Genomic DNA, 17,102 nt, shown 5'->3' with positions numbered 1-17,102 from the left:
AAAGCTAAGAAATTAATTTTTGTGTCATAGACATTGTCAGATCAATCCAGGAAATACCAGCAACAGTGAGAGGCAGTCTATCCCATATGACTAACTGGAAAATGAATATTTTCATTTCAGTTCATGGTCAGCTTGTGCCATATCCAGGAAGGATTTTTATAGCTCGTGTGATTTAGTTGAGCTGCAGATGTGAATCTGTTGCTTCTATACCTTTAAAAATTGTGTCAAGTGGCCGGGCGCAGTGGCTCACGCCTATAATCCCAGCACTTTGGGAGGCCGAGGTGGGTGGATCATCTGAGGTCAGGAGTTTGAGACCAGCCTGGCCAATATGGTGAAACCTCATCTCTACTAAAAATACAAAAATTAGCCAGTGTGGTAGCACACACCTATAGTCTCAGCTATTCGGGAAGCTGAGACAGGAAAATTGCTTGAACCTGGGAAGCAGAGGTTGCAGTGAGCTGAGAGTGCATCACTGCACTCCAGCCTAGGTGACAGAGCGAGACTCCATCTCAAAAAAAAAAATTTTTTTTTCAAGCAAAAATTTATAACTTAACTTGGCCAGGCACATTGTCTCACATCTGTAATCCTAGCACTTTGGGAGGCTGAGGTTGGTGGATCGCTTGAGCCCAGGAGTTCAAGACCAGCCTGGGTAACATGGCAAAACCCCATTTCTACAAAAAAATACAAAAATTAGCCGGGCATGGTGGTGTGTGCCTATAGTCCCAACTACTTGGGAGGCTGAGGTGGGAGGATTGCCTGAACCCAGGGAGGTCAAGGCTGTAGTGAGCTGTGATTGTGCCACTGCACTCCAGCCTGGGTGACAAAGTGAGACCCTGTTTTCAAAAAAAAAAACAAAAATTAACTAGATTTATATTTCTCAGTCCTGTTCTTCACGTAACATTTTTTATTCTATAAATTGTGTTGAATTTATTTTCACAAGTTAAATGGGAAAATAAAGAAAATAGATATTTTATCAAAGAGCTGTTATTGACCCCCATTAAAAATAGGAATGCTTTTACACTGTTGGTGGGAGTGTAAATTAGTTCAACCATTGTGGAAGACAGTGTGGCAATTCCTCAAGGATCTAGAACCAGAAATACCATTTGACCCAGCAATCCCATTACTGGGTATATACCCAAAGGGTTATAAATCATTCTACTATAAAGACACATGCACACATATGTTATTGCAGCACTATTTACAATAGCAAAGACTTGGAACTAACACAAATGCCCATTAATGATAGACATATACATCATGGAATACTATGCAGCCATAAAAAAGAATGAGTTCACGTCCTTTGCAGGGGTATGGATGAAGCTGGAAACCATCATTTTCAGCAAACTAACACAAGAACAGAAAACCAAACACTGCATGTTGTCACTCATAAGTGAGAATTGAACAATGAGAACACATGGACACAGGGAGGGGAACATCACACACCAGGGCCTGTCAGTGGGTGGGGGCAAGGGGAGGGAGAGCATTAGGACAAATACCTAATACAGGTGAGGGTTAAAACCTAGATGATGGGTTGATGGGTGCAGCAAACCACCATGGCACATGTATACCTATGTAACAAACCTGCACGTTCTGCACATGTATCCCAGAACTTAAAGTAAAATAAAAAATAAAAAATAAAAAACAATTTAAAAAAGAGAAAAAATTGCCATTGTATAGTTGCTGTGACTTGAAGGAAAGATGCATCTAAACTATAACAGATTGATGTGAATCAGTGAGTGGCAGCACAAGACCATGGAAATAGCAGGCACAAGGGTGCTGATGATGGAGTGAAGGCTGGGGCGTGGGAGTGGGAGATGAGTAGTCTCTAAGCTCTCTAGTTCCATCTAACTTTTAACTAGTAGGTGATCCTGATACATCACCTTGCTTTTTGTGCTTCAGTTTTGTTTTCATTTGTAAAATAGATGCCCAGTGTAATTACCAAGACAAACATAAAGAGTAAATGGCACGTGTATGTGAAAAGCTCTTGAATGGTTTAGTGGGATATAGGACGAATTGTGTATTTTTTGCCGCTCTTTTGCACAATGACTTCCTTGTGTTTTTATTAAATAGTGACATGTTAAAGGAAACCGTCTTCTTGAGCAGATATCCTCTTTGACTCAGTGCACCTTGGCTTTGATTTTTGGATGAGGTCTCACTGTTCTCTTCTGCCTCACAGATTATACGGCACCCCTATGCCCTGACTCTCTTTGAAGACTCTGTGTACTGGACTGACCGTGCTACTCGTCGGGTTATGCGAGCCAACAAGTGGCATGGAGGGAACCAGTCAGTTGTAATGTATAATATTCAATGGCCCCTTGGGATTGTTGCGGTTCATCCTTCGAAACAACCAAATTGTGAGTGATACAGAGAAACATCCTGCCTGGGAGTAGCTTGAAAAACACTGACCCTGGGAATGCTAAATGCACACTGTTACAGACCCATTTGTTTGGGCAATACATTTTCCTTTTCTCTTTACAAACCACCCCACTATATACTTTCCCTAGTCCTGACATTGCCATTACTTTTATTTACCATGGAAATTTCAAACCTAGGATATAATAACAGCACATCTGAATTATATCATTTCAGCATTTGGCTGCTACCTCTGTGACCCTCACATGAGTCTCCGTTTCCTCAGCTGACAAATGGAGTACAGACCAGATAGTGCCTTCGATCCTCTTACCGTTACCACTCTGATTGAAAGCAGCTTACTTTTAGGACTAGTTTATTATGGCACCACTGCCTTCTAGGTGCTCTGCTGTAGCCAGCACGAGTTGTCCTAAAGTGCATGGTATGGGTGTCTAGGTGAAAGACTTGGCATCCGTACTGTTCTTTCTGGTGGGAGAGGGAGATAAGTCACTTAATCTTCACTTAATCCTCTCTCCTCAAAACTCTCCAATTGTTTCTCATACCCTTCAGCATGTGGCCGCTGCTATTTCCCTGCTCTCTTCTCCCACTCGCTGTTGCCACATTGGATTTCATTATGGTCCAAAAGCACAGCAGGTGACTCCTGCCTCTCAGCTTCTGCGCTAGCTCTTCCCTCTGCCTGGAACATCTCTCTTCCAGATCTCTGCATGAGTTGCTTCACGTGCCATTTAGGATTCTACCCAAATGTCACTTTCTCAGAGAGGCCCTCATTGACCACTTTACCTAAAATAGCCACCCCCTCATAATTCTTTTGCTCTTTACCCTCATGTTCTGAAATCTCTCTCTCTCTCTCTCTGAGTTTAGTTGTTTCTTTTTGCTCGAATATATACTCCACTTTTATAGCGTCCCCAGTGCTTAGAATGGTGTTTGGTTTACAGTGAATAACTACCATTTTTCTGGTGAATGAATGGATTAATAATCTATTAATAACATGGTATGTGTAATAAAAATGTATAGGATCTAGGAAACATCCTGTGTGTGGGGACCACACAGAATCCTGATTTTCAAGGTGCAGAGACACACAGAGATATCATCAGTAGAAAAATAAAAGATTATTATCTAACCAAAATCTGGAAAACTCTAGGTAAACTACAAGGTCACACATCAAACACACAACTTTTTTTTTTAATGCAAAAAGATCTCTTTTAGGTCAGGTAAGGAGACAGATTATTTGGCATCATATTTCTATTACAAGTTCCAGATTACTCAGTGGCTGTTTGTTCATAATCCAGTTATAGACTGGATTGATCTGTAACCTTGAGTCATTCTCCTCTCTCGTGTCTCTTATGAATTCTAAGTTGAAAGCCTGATGCTAGGGAAGTTGAAAGTGTGAGTAGTTCAGTGAAAACAAAACAAAAGAAAACAACAGGGGTAACAACGTACTTAAGCCCCCCTGTACTGGGGCCTCTGGAAGGACACTAAGAGCATGACTCTGTTTTGATTTTAATGTGGAGGTTTTCCACTTACTGGTGCTTTCTTCTCTTTCTCATGCAGCCGTGAATCCATGTGCCTTTTCCCGCTGCAGCCATCTCTGCCTGCTTTCCTCACAGGGGCCTCATTTTTACTCCTGTGTTTGTCCTTCAGGATGGAGTCTGTCTCCTGATCTCCTGAATTGCTTGAGAGGTATAGTATGCTCCTTATGTGAGCTCCGAAGATGGAACTGGTCATAGTTTGTGCCAAGTAGTGGAAACTCTAAACCCAATTGCGACTGAACATGTGCTGTGTCCTTTGATTCCTCAGGTGTCTGCAGAATGATGTGTGTTGTATGGGGTGATGTCACTGTGTGCCTTGGTTGTAATATAGTTTCTGTATATGGAACTAATGTTATCTGTGCATGTAATTGAACAATCTGTAACCTCATATTTTCTCTCACCTGGGTACAGTTAGACTTCTCTGACAAGCCATGATAATGGGAAGTTCCAAATTCTTCACCTAAGAAGTAAACATTCTCAACGTTTGTGTACAGCTTCATTTTTCATGTCCATTGTCTCTTTCTCCCTCTTTTTTTTTCTTTTTTCTTTCTTTTTTTTTTTTTTTTTTTCTGAGACAGGGTCTTGCTCTGATGCCCAGACTGTAGTGCAATGGCGTAATCATAGCTCACTGTAGCCTCCACTTTCCGGGCCCCTGTGATTCTCCCACCTCAGCCTCCTGAGTAGATGAGACTATAGGTGCACGCCACCACACCCGGCTAATTTTTGTATTTTTTGTAGAGACCGGGTTTTGCCATGTTGCCCAGGCTGGTCTCCAAGTTCTGCCCTCAGGCCATCCACTTGCCTTAGCCTCCCAAAGTGCTGGGATTACAGACGTGAACCACTGCACCTGGCTCCATTGTCTCATTTTTATTCTTATAACCAATAGTTAATGAGTGTTCTAGCCTGGGTCTTCTGACTCCAATTTCAGTACTGTTACTATTACCATCTGATACTTTAAGAAGGAGAATTGTGTCGGTATGAGATATTACAAGTGACTGAGCAATTTAATATTTATCTCATCCTAGAGATATTTTATTGGGTCGATTGAAGAGTGTGTGGAGGATTATACCAAGTACTTAAGGGAGTAAGAAAAGAAGGAAAAGTTGCATCCAGTTCACAAAAGAGATTTCTTCTGGAGTGTGTACTTGTATATAATACACTTAAAAATATAATTCCTTATTGCTTAAAAATCTAAGAAGTTACTCTAAACCCAAGTTCCCTTTCATTTCTCAGTGAAGAGAACTGAATGAATATATTTTGATACTGATGAAAATTGCTGTAGACAAGTTCAACTTAAATGTTTAATGATCACATATTCCTAAATTAAGAGATAATAGAGTCCTAATCTAGAAGGACATTTAGTCCTAATCTAGAATGCAAAATATATACTGAATTCAGGAAACTTTTAGTGTTTAGATATTATGCAGATGTAGGCTTACTGAAAATCAAATTCCATCAGCATGTAATATTGTGCAATGATACTTTCATGATGAAAGATTTTAATTATTGGTAATTCTCACAGAGGGACTGGCACTTGCCATTTTTCCTCAGAGACTTATTATGTACCTAATCCTCATTGACATTGTTTAATTTAGTGTGTCCCTAGAGTCTTTCAGGAGAAGATTAAACTGGGCTGTAGACATTTCGGATACAAAGCATTCTTTCAGCACACAAAGATTGTTGAATTGCACATTGGGGGTTGGTGTAATCAATATTACTCTCTGATGATGATTGATAAGTGTTAATTTTAAATAGTGCCTTTTGTTGTTTCACAAATAATTCCACTAGTGGTTTTCTCATGGGTTGACTTTACTGAAGTGGAACTTTTTAAGTATTTCCCAGTAGGTTTCAGAGCACCAGCTGAGTAACTGATTGCCAATATATGTTAAATGAAAAAAGGTTTCCACATTTTTTTTTTTCCCAACAAGAAGTTTAGAAAACTTGTTAACATTTATAGGTGGAAACATTTTACTTGATTTGATTGTTGAATAGCTTTTAAACTAGTGTTTACTAAGAGGCTGGAATATATGTAGAAGTGCTTCTGTGATGCTGTTAAGTAAAAGAAGCAGATATTGCACAATATTGGCCTTGTAAAAACATGCATTAAAAAACACACAAGTTTCTGGAAGCAAAAACACACAAGTGCCAATAGTGGTTATAGTTGGATAGGGGAATTATGAGATGGTTCTACTTATTTCTAATTTTATGTTATAATGAGTGCTTTCTCTGTATGAGACTTTTTAAATTCTTTAGAAAAGACATTCCCCACAATGCCAAAACCAAATGAACAAACAAAACTCAAGCCAAACATCACCTCAGCACCCCTAAAATTACTCCAAATACAAATAGACTTCTGACTCGGTCTCAGGGGTACAAGGCACTTGCTTCAGTGATTTTGTGCAAGATAAGAGGACACTCCTTGTCCTTGCTCCAGGGAAGGCTGCAGTGCTGATCAGCTTGTGCAGGGTATGTCTTAAGGAGGACCTAGGTTTGGGGGTCATATATATTGTCGTTCAATTACAACACTGAGTTCTCTTTCCTGACTATAGTGTCTTCGTGACTCTGCTGACACTAACATTAATGGGATTATGACATGGAAAATAGAAATGAAGAGATGATCTTTAACTTCAAAAGACAGAGACACACTGACCTACTTAACCGTCACCACCTCCTGAATTCCTTTCCATCCAACCCTAGATGATTCTGTGCCTACCCCTTCATGCCATTGTCATAATTAATTGTAAGGGCTCATATACTTGGTCTTGCCCTCTAGATGCTGCGTTCCTTGAGGATAAAGCCTCTACCTGGTCTGTAGATGTATGCTTATTGCCTGTGGCACTTCGTGGTACATGGTGGCACTCAGTAAATATTGAGTGAATGACAAGCTCCCCAATATCCATTTTTGTTACTTCCCCAGTCCTCTGATTTTTACCCGTTTGCTCCGTAGAAATGTGTGCAGTGTTGTGAAGTCACTTCTTTTTGCTTTCCCATATAGCACTTTTCAGGCATCTCCCTGCGCCACCTGTTGTCTTACTGGCCAGTTCCTTTCTATTACTCCCCTGGCATCATCCCCCACCATGACGCTCACAGTTTCAGCCAGCGCAGCATTGCAGGAGATCCTGTTCTCTGGTCCATTGCTTGCAAATGTTCATTGGTGGTAAACGTTCTCAGTACATCAGCAGTTATCAGATAAAGGGCTTGAGACATGATCCCCAGGAAGCAGTAGAAGCGGGTGGTGCTTAAGGGAAGAGCACTATGGAAGAGTCAAGAAGGCCCATGCATAATGGATGAGATATGCAAAGTTTTTAGGCCCTAAACAATGCTTTGGTTGAGAATTATTCCAATTAAGCAAAGGGAGATGACCCATTCAAAAGGGCAGGATCAGATCTTAAGTAAGTGAGTAAAAATTTAAAGTCCCCCATAAAACTGGGACAGAGATAGTTTCTACTGAGCCAGTGAACATTAATAACAGATAATCAATAAATAATTAAATATCATCTCAATATAATTTCTTGGTACAGCTGAAACTCATAATCTAGCTTTTTTTTTTTTTTTTTTTTTTTTTTTTTTTTTTACTGTTGCAGTTAAACCAAATGAAATGAGTGGTAATTTGATACTCAAGAAATAGTACCTGGCCTGCGGTATTTGCAGTGTAGTGATGAAAAACGTAGATTTTGGAGTCCAGGAGTCCTGGTTCTGTGACCTTGTTTAAATTGCTTGATTTCTTTGTGTCTTATTTGCAGATTGAGGGAGGACCTATCTAACAAACAAGATTAGGAGACTTGAGGGAGATAAATTAAGGGAGATACTTACCTGATGCATGCAGTATGGCGCATATTCTCAATCAATGAGAGGCGATTTTTATTGCAATTGCAGTTGTTCAGAAGAGAGGCAATGTGGAGCAGCTGAGAGAAGAAGGGCCTGGAAGTGAATGAGCCAGGGTCCATCTCCTATTACTGTTTCCTGTAGAAATCACAGAGCTCCTGCAAATCTCATTTGCTCCAGCTGAAAACAACTTTGCAGGCTTGTTGTGGAAGACTCTACATTGTAGTACTTGAAAAATGTAAAGCATTAATAGTTGCGAAATTTACATTAGACTAAATTTACATTTGTCCTAGGTTAATAAAGACTGGGTTATTTCTCAGTAATAGAAATGATAGGAACAAGAAAAAGCTAATGAGATGTGAAAATAAGTAAAGAAAAAATGACCAAGTCATCCTGCTGAAGATGGAAAGCTTCCCGGATTATAAAAATAATGAAAACATCATTTTTAGCTTATGAAAGTTGTGTAATGATTGATCATTTCATACTTTGTCTTAATATGTGATATATCTTATACATATATCTTAACCCAAAACTTAGATTCAAAAGTTTTCCTTTTCGCAGAGAGGAATTTTAAAACCCTACTCTTGATGGGGATCAGGATAAATATTAAATTATTTTTGAAAAAGGAACTTTTATTATCTATTAAGGAGATAAGTGAACTGATAGTTTAAGATATTATGGGAATGTTTAAATTACAATGTGTAGACAGTTTTGAGAACTTTGGAAGATACTGTTTACTTATTCACTTATACATTCATCCATTAATGCAGTCATATGGTCATCCATTTAGTTAGCAAACATTTATTGGGCAACTATTTTATGCCAGGCTCTGAGTACCAGGCCCTGGGACACAATAATGAGCAAATCAGACACAGTCATTGACCTTTGGGAGTTAAAATCTTATAGGGAAGAGAGACACTAGTCAAGTAACAACTGATAGGATTATACATTGGATTTATTTATTAAAGTCTCAATAAATACTAGGCAACACTTTGTAGTGTTGTTTTATTTTTGGAACATTCTTAAAACTAGTAAGCTGCCTTTCACAAGAATAGTCTAAATGATTTTTTTCACTTTTTTTTTTTTTCAAAACTCAACTCTCCTTTCCCTGAGATCAGTGTGAGTGAGGTTTGTCTGTGTGTAGAAGTGGAAGAACTTCCTGTCTGTGAGGTTTAGCAAACATGGGTGGTTTATTAGTGTAAGTAAGGACTTAATGAAGAGTAAGATAAATACCAACCTGCCTTGAAAAAGTCCAGACAGCATTGTATGTGGGGTTGGAGGTCTTGTGGTCCAGCAGCCCACTGAAACCCTGGGAAAGGCCCATGCTTGTCTGATGAAGTACATTATATTTATTGCTGCAATGCTGCAATGTCATTTTAGCCCATATGATGGTAACAGGCTATTGCCTTCCATTACTCTAAATGTCTGGGAATAGTGGGATATGATTTTGACTGATATTCTTCTATTTTCACAGATGATCAACCTTTCTTAATAACTGTAAGGCAACATATAATTTTTGGAATCTCCCTTAATCCTGAGGTGAAGAGCAATGATGCTATGGTCCCCATAGCAGGGATACAGAATGGTTTAGATGTTGAATTTGATGACGCTGAGCAATACATCTATTGGGTTGAAAATCCAGTAAGTTTTGAATAACATTCAAAGTATATAATTTATTCTTGAAGAGCCTGCCTGCACTGATGTTTTCTTATAAGCAAACTTTTGTCATGTGAGTAAAAGGGAAACAATGTGGAAATAAATTTATCCCTAAGTTTTTTGATTCAATGAGGGGTATAAATGTGAGCTTGGCCTGGAGCAAAAATCATAACACTCTTTAGCTTTAGAATAAGAAACAAATTTAAGCTATTGTGTATTATTTACTCATTCAGCAAGTATTTTCCAGAAGTGCCTATGATTTGCCCTGCACTGAATTACCTGCTTCTAACCACAGAATACATGCCAAGAAGCAGCAGTCACAATGCTTGCCCCTAGAGGAGTCTTAAGCTAGTAGAAAATATTCGATGAATATAAAAATGATAAAAACTCAAGACAAAAGTAGTAGTTCCCTAAGGGAATTTAGTGAAAGCATTTGATATGGTGCTGGGGCCTTCCTTTAGAATCCTTTAGAATATTTGCCTCTAGGGTAAGAATGAACACTTCTCCAGTTCTCTTCCTCAGAGGTCATTTTCTTCAGCCTTCAGGGAAAAAACCTGTAAGAATAGGGAAAGGGCAAGAAGACTATAAAGGAGGAAGAGAAGAAAAATCTTTGTGTTTCATGTTTGTCACCTATATACAAAATATACTCCTGGCCTTCTGATCCACATCTGTGACTTGGGTTTTTCCTCATGACTCGTATGCTTGTGGTAGTTAAGAACTATCTCTGTAGCCAGTACTGGAGATAGCCTGAATGGTAAGCCTTGTGTATTCCTGTGACACACTGAAAAATCGTTTGAAGCCTACCCAGTGGTGCTGAACCTTTGTTTGCCTTTCCTCTGAGTGTAAGGAGTGTTCAAGAAATACAGCAGCTGGCAGTAGCCACAGTGAAGAAAGGGTTCTTTTGCAGGAGCCATGGCCTTGGAACCACTCACCTCCCCTTGTCTTTCTTTCCAGGGTGAAATTCACAGAGTGAAGACAGATGGCACCAACAGGACAGTATTTGCTTCTATATCTATGGTGGGGCCGTCTATGAACCTGGCCTTAGATTGGATTTCAAGAAACCTTTATTCTACCAATCCTAGAACTCAGTCAATCGAGGTAATGATTCCATAATACTACTTACACAAACATTGGATTTAGATTGATGTAAACTCTAGTCTCAGGAATAGATCTCATGTGGATTTTGGAATCATTTTTAAGCAAAAAGAAAAAGGGAAAAGATATTAGTGTTAACTATCAAAGTCTCTGAAGTGAAAGAGGAAAACCACCTTAAAATGTTTTTATTTATTTATTTTTATTTATTTATTTATTTATTTTAGACAAAGTCTCACTCTGTTGCCCAGGCTGGAGTGCAGTGGCAAGACCTTGGCTCACTGCAACCTCTGGCTCCTGGGTTCAAGCAATTCTCCTGTCTCAGCCACCCGAGTAGCTGGGATTACAGGCGTGCACCACCAAGCCTAGTTAATTTTTTGTATTTTTAGTAGAGACGGGGTTTCACCATGTTGGCCAGGCTGGTCTTGAACACCTGAGCTCAAGTGATCCACCCGCCTTGACCTCCCAAAGTGTTGGGATTATAGGTGTGAGCCACCATGCCTGGCTGGCAAAAATAAATTATTTGAGCTTTCTATTGCTCTATTTTGTTTCCTCCTAATTATCAATACTACCTTGTTGCTATAAAAGTATTTTAGGTAATTTACAAAATAATATATAAGAAGATAAATAAAAGTTGCATAAGGAATTCAACATAAAGGGAAGATTATGGTAAGCAGGGAATTTTACTATGTTTCCTCATCTAATCTTCAATGCTATTTCAGTTCTCAACCAAATTTATAGTTTGCCTCTGTTCTTAGATGGAAATCTTTCTATGGCTCCAGTACAGTTTTTCTAACAGCAAAACAGAAAGTAGAAACTTGATTCTAATTCCTTTGATACTCTCTTCTTCAAGATAAGTGTTCTTTTTACTCTAATTCCCAGAAGAAATTCTAGATGAGGCATAGGTATGAAATCACATGAAGTAAGTCAGAGGTAACTTGACTAGTGTTGGTTTGCTCCACTCTGAGAGAAGGGTAAAACATGGAAGGGATTATTAATTCACAATAATTTTGAAAGTGAAACTTCCCAAAGCAAGGAGAAGTTTTTGGAGGGGGATAGTTAGCAGAGCCCTGACAATCCACTGCTTTAGGTGGGCACCAGCTGGCAAGACGGTTTTTCTCTGGAGCATTCAGAAAGATACTGAAGATGAGCAAGGCGCACAGCAGCCTGGTGGCTAATTTAGAGCACCTATCTATACTAAAAAGCACTCTCTGTAGACTAAGAACACAGCCTATGTAGAGTTCGGTACTATCTGAGGTTTCATGCATCCATTGGTGATCTTGGAATGTATCCCCCATGGATGAGTGCAGACGACTGTTTTTATTTCTGCCAAATGAAGAAATAGGGAAAAGGTGTCCCAGGCAGAGAAAAGAGCTCTCACTGGAACAGCGCTTGAGTTTACAAAGATCTTTCACTAGCATCTAATTTAATCCTCGAAACATTCCCGAGGGCAGGCAGGTCTGGTAGCCATTTGTGATGAGAGGGAAATTTGCAGTGTGCACAAGTATCTCAAGCCAGGTAGAATCATCAGGTATTAACATGAAGGACCCCTTGGAGGCTCCTCTGGTTCAAGCTCTTTCTTTAATTTTTTTTTTACATCAGAAACCAAGGCCCACAGAAGCTAAGAAGTTGTCTTAAATGGTCAGCTTCGCTGCTCTAATTCCTGAGCAGTATTCTCTCTTTGCACTTTTATAAACTACAACTCCGGCAATCCAGACTGGTTTAACCCTCTTTGACAGTGGCAGAAAATACTTTTCATGATTTCAACTAAGACTATCATCCTCCCATTAAACACAGGCAACATCTACTGCCTAAGACCCTTACCACCAAACTCACATCTCTCTAAAGTCCACCCAGTGCAAAGCTGTCTTAATTCCAAATGGCAATTAATATGCTCTTATTTTATCTCTTGGTCTCTTGATTAGTAAATGGGGTTCTTTTCTTTTAAACTGATAGTTTTCCAAAAGCAGGGAACGTGTCTTTCCCATTAGTGTTAGGTACAATGCAGTAGCGGCCAGTTGGAGAATAACTGAGCATGCATGTGTGTATGGAATGGTAAGACCACTTTAACCACATGAACCAAAAGTTTCTAATTATGCCCTGATGCAGTGTGGTACAGAAGAAAGATATTTTGATTTGGAGTCCAGAGACCTGGCTTTGAGTCTGGGTTGCTTGCTCATTTTATTCATTCATTTAATGAGCACTAGGAAATGCTTTCTATGGATCAGTTGATCCTGGATATCCTAAGATGAATAAACATTTTTTTTCTGTCTTTAAGTAGCTCACATATCTGTGAGATGGATACATAAACAAATACCTGTGCTCCAGTGTCGTAAGTGTGATAAGGCCAGTGAATATAAAGTGCTAGTGATTGGAGGCAGAGGTATAAGTGAGGGGAGAGAGCATGCAGACTTCCCATTCATGGTTACTTGTGAGCTGAGTCTTGAAAGATAACTAATACATCCTTCCTTATCGGAGGGTTTCACTTTCCGAGGTTTCAGTTACCTGCAGTGGCCTGAGAATATGTGAGTACAGCACAATAAGATATTTAAAAGGGAGGAGAGAGAGAGAGACCACATTCACGTAATTGTTATTACAGTATATTTTTATAATTGTTCTATTTTCAGATTATGGTTAATCTCTTACCATGTCTAATTTATAAATTAAACTTTATCATAGGTGTGTATGTGTAGGAAAAAATATAGTATATATAGCGTTCAGTACTATCTGAGGTTTCAGGCATCCATTGGTGATCTTGGAATTTGTCCCCCATGGATGAGGGGGATGACTGTTTTTATTTCTGCCAAGTGAAGACGTAGGGAAAAGGTGTCCCAGGAGAGAAAAACAGTTGAATAAAGACCCTGAAACATGGAAATGCATTTTATGACTGGGGACAACACTGCATTTTCTCCACTCATGAGCTTTTCGACCTTGGACAAATTACTTAACTTCTCTGAGCCTGTTTTCTCATCTGTACAGTGGAGTTTATGGCTGAGTAAGTAAAAGTACTTCATAACACTGAGGTATCCTGTAAATACAGAGCGCTGTTTCCCTCAAATGATCAATATTTTTAGAAGATCCATGAAAGACCTGTGAGAATAATGATCCAAGGGCAAACTGCCCTTTTAATGGTTTTACTGGTGTTTCCCCTTAGGTCATTTAAATTGTAAGTAAGTCTTCCAGGTGATTGTTGGATTAATTAAGAAAATAGGAATCGTATTCACTTTCTGTTTACCTGTATAATATTCCTTTCTGCCTAAGAGTAGTTCGTGTTTAACTCCAACTTGAAAATAAGAGAAACATTGAAGAAACTGTTATCCACTAGGGGTAGCTGTGTTCCCATCCACTAAAAGAAATTTTATAGCTGAATTGTGAAGCCTACAGAATGGCCGTGTGAGAGAGAGCTCTATATATTCCAGAAAACAAGAAAAGGAACTTTGAACCAAAGAGATCCTTAGTCTTAGGAAAAGGAGAGAGATTGTAGCAGAAAGAGGCAAACTGAGAAAAGAAAAGTTACCTTAGTCCAAGCAAGAGTGAAAGATGCCAGACAATAGGCAGAGAAAAAAATTTAGAGAAAAGAATGAGGGAAAGAAGAAGGATATGTGTGTGTGTGTGTGTGTGTATGTGTGCGTGTGAATGCATGCACACACGTGCACACGCATGTATGAGAGACAGAGAAACACAAATAATCTATTTGTATTGAAAAGCAATTTTATAGAAAAACCTTAATGCAAAAATCAACAGACATTTTCTAATTTCTTACTAATTGTCTGTTAGACTGTCTTAGGTACGTATTAAAATAGCTTCATTGCTGTAAGAAACTTCTTTCTAGTCCAATAAACTATATTTCTATGTGCTGTATCAGGGCCCTGTTAACACTGTGATTATAGCAGTAATAATCACAGACAGCCTTGGGAAAGCCACTAAACCTCTGTAGGCCTCTTTTTCTCCATCTGTATTGAGAAAAATAATGGGATCTACCTCACAGAATTGTTTGTGAGGATCGAATACAATAATGCTTGCTCTAATACCTCATACATAGTAAGTGACCAACAGATGGACCAATTAAACAATAGAAGTTTATTGAACATAGTTGTGCTGGGTGGTGTGCTGCTTTACCTGTATTATCTCTTAGTCCCGTAAGGTCTACGCAGACCTTCCATATTTGACTGATAAAGTTCAAAGAGGTGAATTTATTTGCCTCAGGTTGTACAGTCAGGACCTGGCAGGGCAGAGATTTCAGCTCATGTGTTTCAGTTTAGGTTGTTGACTTGGAACAGAATTCACTGTACCTCTGAGTAAATTTGGACTATTTTGATCAACTGTGTTGGCAGTAACTGGCCACCGAGTGCCTTGGTGGGGTGCAGGAAAGCTGTGGGGTTCTCATTTGTCTTCCAGAGATTTCTCTTAACTCTCCTGAAGGATTTTTGCAGTTTCTTTAGGCAGTGGCTCTGTATGTTTTCCCAACTGAATCTTCCTTTTATCCATAAAAATGTTCCCTCCTGAAATTTTAGGTGAGTTGGAAGTAGGAACTTGGGAGGTGATTTTGCTGCTCTTACTCTCATTTTCTATTGAGCTAATTTCCTCATTTCCCTGAAGTGCAATATAGATTATCTGAATCTCATGCAAACCCTCTCTCATCCATCCCTAATTGTGCTTTGGAATTTGTTTTGTATATAAGTTCTCCTTCATCTCAGTTTCCTTTGGTTCCCCTTATGAAAGTCAGTTCTAATAAGTGATTTTATGCTATAGGTTTTGACACTCCATGGAGATATCAGATACAGAAAAACATTGATTGCCAATGATGGGACAGCTCTTGGAGTTGGCTTTCCAATTGGCATAACTGTTGATCCTGCTCGTGGGTGAGTATTCATAAATGGCACGTGTCTTCCATGCAGCATTGTTCTTGTTAATGTCAGGGTCTGACAAAATGGAAGATTTCAAATTTAGGACATCTTCTGATTTCATATGTCAACATTTGAAAAATAATAGATCTCAGTGAGACAGAGAAATAGCTCTGACCTATATTTAATGTGCAGGATATTGTTTGTATTTTGTCCTATGGTCTTCAAATGAACAACACTGGATTTAAAATTAATTCCAAACAAGCAAGAATTTTAGGAATTTTAAAATAGCATTATAAGAATTGACAATATATTCTGACTTTGAAAGGACACGGAAAGCTCTAAGGGGTTATGTAACATTTGCAATAGAGCTTGCAGGATGAGAAGCCTTCTAGTAGGTGGAGAATGGGTTGCAACCAGGCAGTGACTCTTGAGGCCAAGGGATCCATGAAGGCACAGGGGTATGGCGGCACTTAGCAGGATTGTGGGGAGAGCCGGAACCAGAGGCTTAGAGTAGGGAGCTGTTGACCACATGGGAGACACAACAGATAAGGTCATTTGGGGACAAATCAAGGAGGGCCTTTAATATCATGCTAAGAAGTTGAACTTTATTCTTTTGAGTAATAAGGAGCAAGTAGGGATTTTTTTTTAAAAATTTCAACTTTTATTTTAGATATAGGGGGCACATGTGCAGGTTTGTTACATGGGTATATTGTACCCAGATAGTGAGCATAGTACCCAATAGTTAGTTTTTCAACCCATGCCCTCCTCCCTTCCTCCCCTCTCTAGTAGTCCACAGTGTCTGTTGTTCCCATGTGTATGTCCATGTGTGCTCAATGTTTAGCTCCCACTTATAAGTCAGAACATGTGGTATTTGGTTTTCTCTTCCTAGCAAGGAATTCTGAGGAAGGGAGTGAAAGAACCAAATTTGTGTTTTAGAAAAATTGGTCAGGATTGATGTGGAGAGAGGCCAGGGCCAGGGAGACCAGTTAGGAGAAAATGGTCTTAATGGATGTAGGCTGGAGTCCTCCGGTCTGTTTGATTGGCTATTTCATTCTGTTGATCTACTATACCATATTATAAACCAGAATAACAAATTGTAAAATATGAACACTGATTTTTTTTTAAAGAGATTGTCGCATCATTCCAAGTGGATTTTGGCTTAATGTTTGAAAGTTATCAGATTCTTAGGCCTAGAAGGGCACTGAAGAAGTAATTTGTATTAGCGCTCTGTTTCAAATAAGGATGACATGGAAACCAAATCCAATTCTTAAAGGGCACAAGAAGCAAACATTCTATTCTGTGCCTGCTGGCTTGTACTAGTTTTCAGTTATTCTTTCTAGAAGAAGGACTGTCTTAGGTTCGAAATTCTACTTTTGAAACTCAGGCTCACTCATTATTTGTTTTTCATTTATCAGACATTTCTGCATTGTGTACCTTTGTTGGGTGGTGTGTTAGTTAAGACAGCTAACTGTTGAAGCAAATAAACTCCTAAATATGTAATGGCTCAAAGAAAATAGAAATTTTTTTGTCTTTTATATGGGCAGTGGGGTTTGGGCAGAAGATGGGAGGAAGCTCTACTCTACATAGTCATTCAGGACCCAGGCTGATGGATGCTCTGCCATCTTCAGTAGGAGGCTTCCTAGGTCATTCTGAGTATCAAGATCTTTCGAGCAGTAAAGGAAAGAACATTCAGAAATTTGCTGGGAGGTTTTTATGAGCCAGGTCTACAAGTAGTGCACGCCACTTCTGCTCAGACTCCTTAAGCTAGAATTGGGTCACATGG

The 17,102-nt window shown here is 39.2% G+C and overlaps 1 protein-coding gene across 1 annotated transcript in view; it reads left to right on the top strand.

The window, feature by feature from the left end:
• The window catches only part of LRP2 (LDL receptor related protein 2), a 237,804-nt gene that overhangs the window by 129,249 nt on the left and 91,453 nt on the right, over positions 1-17,102 (top strand). Inside the window, exons 30-34 of the mRNA XM_003824300.6 lie at positions 2,177-2,354; positions 3,922-4,050; positions 9,199-9,365; positions 10,335-10,478; positions 15,225-15,334. Of these exons, the coding sequence (XP_003824348.3) occupies positions 2,177-2,354; positions 3,922-4,050; positions 9,199-9,365; positions 10,335-10,478; positions 15,225-15,334 (728 nt within the window). The remainder of the gene's footprint in view (positions 1-2,176; positions 2,355-3,921; positions 4,051-9,198; positions 9,366-10,334; positions 10,479-15,224; positions 15,335-17,102) is intronic.

The sequence above is a fragment of the Pan paniscus genome, chromosome 13, assembly GCF_029289425.2.
Source record: "Pan paniscus chromosome 13, NHGRI_mPanPan1-v2.0_pri, whole genome shotgun sequence".
NCBI lineage: Eukaryota > Metazoa > Chordata > Mammalia > Primates > Hominidae > Pan > Pan paniscus.
Note: the sequence above shows the minus strand (reverse complement) of the source record. Positions and strands in the feature narration are given on the sequence as shown.